The 6209-nt window shown below is 51.4% G+C and overlaps 1 protein-coding gene across 1 annotated transcript; it reads left to right on the top strand.

Moving 5' to 3' along the window:
• The first annotated feature begins 272 nt into the window (after window positions 1–272).
• Krt1 (keratin 1) lies at window positions 273–5501 on the top strand. The gene is made up of 9 exons (NM_001008802.2): window positions 273–908; window positions 1875–2089; window positions 2399–2459; window positions 2825–2920; window positions 3073–3237; window positions 3355–3480; window positions 3895–4115; window positions 4530–4564; window positions 4653–5501. Exons 1-9 carry the CDS (start codon window positions 321–323, stop codon window positions 5021–5023), a joined length of 1878 nt encoding a protein of 625 aa, NP_001008802.2. The 5' UTR covers window positions 273–320; the 3' UTR covers window positions 5024–5501.
• Window positions 5502–6209: the final 708 nt, after the last annotated feature.

The following is a 6209-nucleotide window of genomic DNA, read 5'->3' as shown; positions in this document are numbered from 1 at the left end:
TTCTCAGAGCCCCAGACACCTTGAAGAGAGATCCTGTCTGATAAAGCGATTGCCACACGAGCCGTTCTTGTCTGCACAGCAATTTTGAGAGCCCATCCTGGGAGCTAGGTGTGTAGTGTTTATCGGATTGTTGAGGCTCGTAAAAATCTTGTATGGCTGCAGGCAAGCCAAACCCTTTGCAGCCTCTGCATCTCAGGCTGACTCTGAGGACCAAGCCCAGTCTCCTCTCAGTATATAAGGGCACGGCACTGGGCTCAAGGCAGAGGAGTTCTCAGCTCCTTCCGCTTCTTGTCTTTGCTCTTGCTTCTCTCTAAGCCACCATGAGTTTTCAGTGTAGTTCCAGGTCCCTGTGCCGGAGCGGTGGTGGCGGCGGCGGCAGGAACTTTAGCTCAGGTTCTGCAGGCCTAGTCAGCTTCCAACGCAGATCCACCAGCAGCTCCATGCGCCGCAGCGGCGGAGGAGGAGGTGGTAGATTTTCGGGAGGAGGCTTCTGTGGGAGCTCTGGTGGTGGCTTTGGAAGTAAAAGTCTGGTCAACCTCGGAGGTGGCAGGAGCATCTCCATAAGTGTGGCTGGAGGTGGTAGCAGCTACGGTGGTGGCTTTGGGGGCGGCAGCTACGGTGGCGGTAGCTTTGGGGGTGGCAGTTTTGGTGGAGGTGTCGGCGGTGGTTTTGGTGGTGGTGGTTTTGGTGGTGGCGGCTTTGGTAGTGGAGGTGGTTTTGGTGGTGGTAGATTTGGGGGTGGTTTCGGGCCTGTCTGTCCCCCTGGTGGCATCCAGGAAGTGACCATCAACCAGAGCCTTCTGCAACCCCTCAATGTCGAGGTGGACCCTCAGATCCAAAAAGTGAAGTCTCAGGAGAGAGAACAGATCAAGTCGCTCAATGACAAATTTGCCTCCTTCATCGACAAGGTGAGTTCACCTGCTTGGAGTGCAGAGAGCTGGCTGCTCCCAGGTTGTGAGACTGAGCAGGAGGAGGGGTGGGCTTAGCCTTACGGGGTCTGCATTTGATGCCTAAAGGACATGCTGTGGGATGGAACTCTGGGACCTACGTGAACAGCATTCGCAGGAGCGATGGGAATGAGTGTGTTCTTTACCGGACAAAGGGACCCTGAGGATGAGTGTGGCTGACGTTCCACTGCATTTTCACTGAGCTCTTGGACTAAGTTGGGCTCACATCTCCTGACTGGAGATTACAGAAGTGGGGCAGCTGGAATTTTCTAGGGTGCAAATAAGAAACTCACAAGGGTTTCACTGGTCACAGAGAGGTGTGACTCAGGATGCCCTGAGAGGGAGCAGGAAGGGTGGAGTAGGTCAGCACTGAGCATACTGTGCTCTCAGAGGGATCTCTGTCCTCTGGCAATTTCCCACAAGTATTGGACAAGGAGGAGATTTTAAAAAAATACACACACTCCAGGGTTCAGTTCTAGAAAGCCACGATCTACTTTAGACTTTTCTGCTAATTTATCAATAATGTCAGTATATGATTAGCCATGTTAAATTCCAAATCCAATTTGATGTTTTCTTGACATACTTTTGAACTTGTGTGTGTATGTATGTATATATAATATATATATAATATATATGTATATAATATATGTCCCTGTGATGTAAATGCCTATCTATCTAAGAACAATCTTGAAGCATCACGTATCCACTTCAAAGCATCATGCCAATAATTTTATGTGTGTGGTGCTATTGGCAATATGCAGTTTACTTCCTTCTAGGGCTTTTCTGCATCATTTGATACGGATTCCACCTTGGTCAACTTCTCCCTACATCTCCTGCTGTCAAACAGGAATTGAAGTTCTTTGTAGAATGTTGTGCTAGTCTTGAACTGTGGCCGTTAGACCCCATCCCTGCATCTTCTGTTTTCAGGTGCGCTTCCTAGAGCAACAAAACCAGGTGCTACAGACCAAATGGGAGCTGCTGCAGCAGGTAGACACCTCAACCCGGACCCAAAACTTAGATCCTTTCTTCGAGTCATACATCAGCAACCTCAGGAGGCAAGTGGACTCACTGAAGAACGACCAATCACGGATGGATTCCGAACTGAAGAACATGCAAGACCTGGTGGAAGAGTACAGGACCAAGTAAGAAAGCCTGGTCAGGCACGTTTGCTGCGGAACTGAACGGTTTCCGGGACATGGATGTGCTAAGGCTGTGACTTGTCGTGTAGCAATGGCTTTCCCTCAGTTAGGGGCAAATCAATCAGGCATTAAAAACAAACAACACCTCTTCATATTCTCAGAACATAGACAGGCTGAATGGTTTTAGTGCTCAGAAGGGGAGGCCGAGATGACCCCACTCATAAAGGGAGGCAGGGGCTCCTTTATCCCAGAACACTGAGTGTCGGGCCGCAGGCTCCTTTACTCACTTAACCAGCCTATCCTTTCTTGCAGGTACGAGGATGAAATCAACAAGAGAACCAACGCAGAGAATGAATTCGTGACCATCAAGAAGGTGAGTCCTGTGGTGCGGGCGGAGCTCATCTGTGAAACAATAGATAAAGGTCATGGCAAAGGGCAGCCATGTTGCAGAGAACTAGGCAGCAAGCCTGCTGGGTGTCTGGGGTTGGCCGTTTTCTTTCCATGGACCTATTCGTGTCCCAGTGCTCGGTTGCTTCATGCAACCTAAAGCAAGAGGGAGGCAGGTTCTCAGCTCTTTGTGGCATGTGAAGAGAGGGAACCATCTAGAACCGTGATGGAACTGGGCAAAAGGGGAGTAGACCCCCAACTCCATCTCTACTTGGAAAACCCCTTCATGGCTAGAGAGAGGAGGCCTATCCTGGAAAAAACCATGTCTTTATGATACCTCTGTTCCTCTAGGATGTGGATTCGGCTTATATGAACAAAGCAGAGCTTCAGGCCAGGGTGGATAACCTCCAACAAGATATCGACTTCTTCTCCACACTCTACCAAATGGTAAACTCTTGAAATTCAAGCAAGGCAGCCTACCTCGAGTCTTGACCCCCACTGCTTTGCAGACTGGAAACCTTCCTTCCAACCCCCAGTCCCCAGTCCCCCAGACCACCCCCCAAGATTTTGTTTTTTAAACTCTGTATCACATCCCGCAGGAATTGTCTCAGATGCAAACTCAAATCAGCGAAACCAACGTTGTCCTGTCCATGGACAACAACCGCACTTTGGACCTGGACGGCATCATTGCAGAAGTCAAGGCCCAGTATGATAGCATTTGCCAGAGGAGCAAGGCCGAAGCCGAGACCTTTTACCAGAGCAAGGTAAGCGCCTGCATGCTCAGCTGGTTCCCTGTTGTGTCCTGTGCTTGTTGGTGTGTTTGTGTGCTGAAGCACACTGGTTTCTATCCATGTGTAATGGAAATGACTCGCCACCTCTAGTATGAAGAGCTGCAGATCACTGCTGGTAAACACGGAGACAGCGTGAAAAATACCAAGATGGAGATTTCCGAGCTGAACAGAGTGATCCAGAGACTTCGATCTGAAATCGATAGCGTCAAGAAGCAGGTAACCCTCAGATACACAGAATGGGGTGACCCTGGGGCCTTTGGGGACTATGTCAGCTTCCAGAATCCAGCTCTCATGAGGGATACTCTTGAGGGAAATTTGAGGAGATGACACAGTAGAGAAAAGATGGTGGTCACATTGAACTAGTAACCGGTGACCTTAGGAGTTGAGGGATGAGGAGAGGTAGCCAGAGGTTTTGTAGTTGGAATGCGGTAAAAGAACTTCAGAGCCTCAGGTCAGGCTTGGGAGAAGCAACTAAAACCTTTCAAGTATTTTAAGGAACTCATGACAGTGGCTAAGCCCGGGGTTCTGTGCCTCAGTGTAGCTGAGGTATCGAGGCTAACACGATGGGAAGAGTGGGGTGACATGGGGGACTGCGTGCCCGTGTAACTCGCTGTATTCTTCTTCTCTCAGATCTCCCAAATGCAGCAGAATATCAGTGATGCAGAGCAGCGTGGTGAGAAAGCACTCAAAGATGCTCAGAACAAGCTGAATGAGATAGAGGACGCTTTGACACAAGCCAAGGAGGAGCTCACCAGGTTGCTGCGTGACTACCAGGAGCTGATGAACACCAAGCTGGCCCTGGACATGGAGATCGCCACCTACAGGAAACTTCTGGAAGGAGAGGAGATCAGGTGAGGAAGGTTCCTGGCAGCATGGTGACTTCTTAGGGATTCCTTGCTGACTGCCATTTGTCTTGGTTTGGGAAGATCACTACAGTACTAGGCAGGAGCGAGGCCTTGGGCTCACAAGTCCTGACTTCTTTCCTTTTCTTTTACCTTCTCCTTGCTACACTGTTACTTTTTCTGACTTGCCCTCTGCCTGCCTGCCCATTGCTTCTCCTATGAAATGGAGCAATTTATTGAGGCTGGCCTGGGTCTCTTGTCACAGCTGAGCCACAGGGGTCTGACTTAGGGGGATCGCTCCCTGCTTGGACCTAGGCTGAGAAAAACCGACTTGGGAGGGCTGGGGAGAAGTCTGGGATACGTCCCTTGGGAAGTTGGGTGGGGGGCTGCAGGTACTGAGGGGCTTGGTTTGTTTCCCCACAGGATGTCTGGAGAATGCACCCCCAACGTGAGCGTGTGTAAGTACAAGCGGATTTCTCAGGGCTCTTGGCTGGGTGGGGGACGGGCGGGCGCAGTGGGATGGGATGTAACTGAGGCTCTCTGCAGCTGTGAGCACCAGCCACACTAGCATGAGCGGAAGCAGCAGCCGAGGTGGCGGCAGATACGGCTCCGGAGGCGGCGGCGGTGGCGGCAGCTACGGCGGCGGCTCCAGAGGCGGCAGCTACGGAGGTGGTTCCGGAGGCGGCAGCTACGGAGGTGGCAGCTCTGGAGGCGGCTCCGGAGGCGGCAGCTACGGCGGCGGCAGCAGTGGGGGCCACAGAGGTGGCTCTGGAGGGGGCGGTGGCAGCTCCGGAGGCAGCTATGGTGGTTCCTCTGGGGGAGGCCGGGGAGGATCCAGCTCCGGTGGCGGCGTTAAGTCCTCTGGCAGTTCTAGTGTGAAGTTTGTTTCCACCACTTACTCCCGAGGGACCAACTAAAGAGGTGCCCACCACACCATTAGCTCTCCCTTTCCATCAAGGCTAAACGTGGCGGGCAAAACCAAAACCAATTGCACCAGCCTTATTAGAGAAAAGAGCTATGGTTAAATGCTCAGATTAGGCTTATTTCCCCCGCGCTTTCTTTTCTGCTCAGCTTGCAAAGAAGTTTTCATATTAGTAGCAGTCTGAGTCCCCTGGTAACAACCCCACTCTTATGTTTTGCTGAGAAACAGCTTAGAGCTGCCATCACCAACATGACATTTCAAAGAGGACTTCAGATCCAGAACTTTGCCTGGCACGCCCAGAGCACTGGACTGCCCCTTAGCATCCTGTATCCTGCAGCACACAGAGCTGCTTTTGGTTTTGTACATAAGGTGTTTGCGAGTGTCTTTTACGGAGCGCTCTGAACAACCCCTCCCCTGCCCACCCTGCCCCATTTCTTTGTTTTGCTGCAATAAACTGCATTTGAAACTCTCAATCCGTTTCTGTCCATTTGTGTACGATGGGGCGGAGGGTGAGTGGGTGGCTTGTGTGACTGACAGGCTGAACAACCAAATGTCTTGTGGCAGAGCCAATGAGGGTGGAGCCCGGGCACATGCTCTCTCCAGGAACATGGTCCTATTGGAGGTTCTATTCGTGCAAGGAGGCTTTCTTAGAAGGAGCAGGTTGGGAAAGTATCTTGCACTGATAAGAGAGGAAAGCTCTCCCTGGAAAAGAAATTGCTCCCGTGGAACAGTCAGTGATGAACGATCAGCAGGGACAGCAGCCAAAATGCAAGCCTTGGCCTGAGGAGGGGGGATGGTCAGATAGGCAATGTTCTCTCTTCCCCTCCCTGGCAGACCACCAGCCAAGGCTTTGCCTGATCTAAGATGTGCCATTCTAGGCACACACATCAAACCTGCGATGTATCCAGGACACGGCAGAGCGATTAGGAACATGGACGGCTGAACTCAGAGGTGCTTGGGTTGGAGTCTTAGCTAGTTAGGGGAAAATGTACAAGGCACAGATTCAGTTTTGGTAGCTCTGCCTTGGGGGATACGAAATTACATCTTCCTCGTGGGGATCATTGTGAGGACTGAGTAAGATGGACAAACTATAGCTCTGCTATAGAGACCACCCACTAAGTGCCCTCGTGATGGTGATGGTGATGGTGATTGGTGGTGGTGGTGGTGGTGGTGATGGTGAT

The sequence above is a fragment of the Rattus norvegicus genome, chromosome 7 (genome assembly GCF_021556685.1).
Source record: "Rattus norvegicus strain SHRSP/BbbUtx chromosome 7, alternate assembly SHRSP_T2T, whole genome shotgun sequence".
Lineage (NCBI taxonomy): Eukaryota > Metazoa > Chordata > Mammalia > Rodentia > Muridae > Rattus > Rattus norvegicus.
Note: the sequence above shows the minus strand (reverse complement) of the source record. Positions and strands in the feature narration are given on the sequence as shown.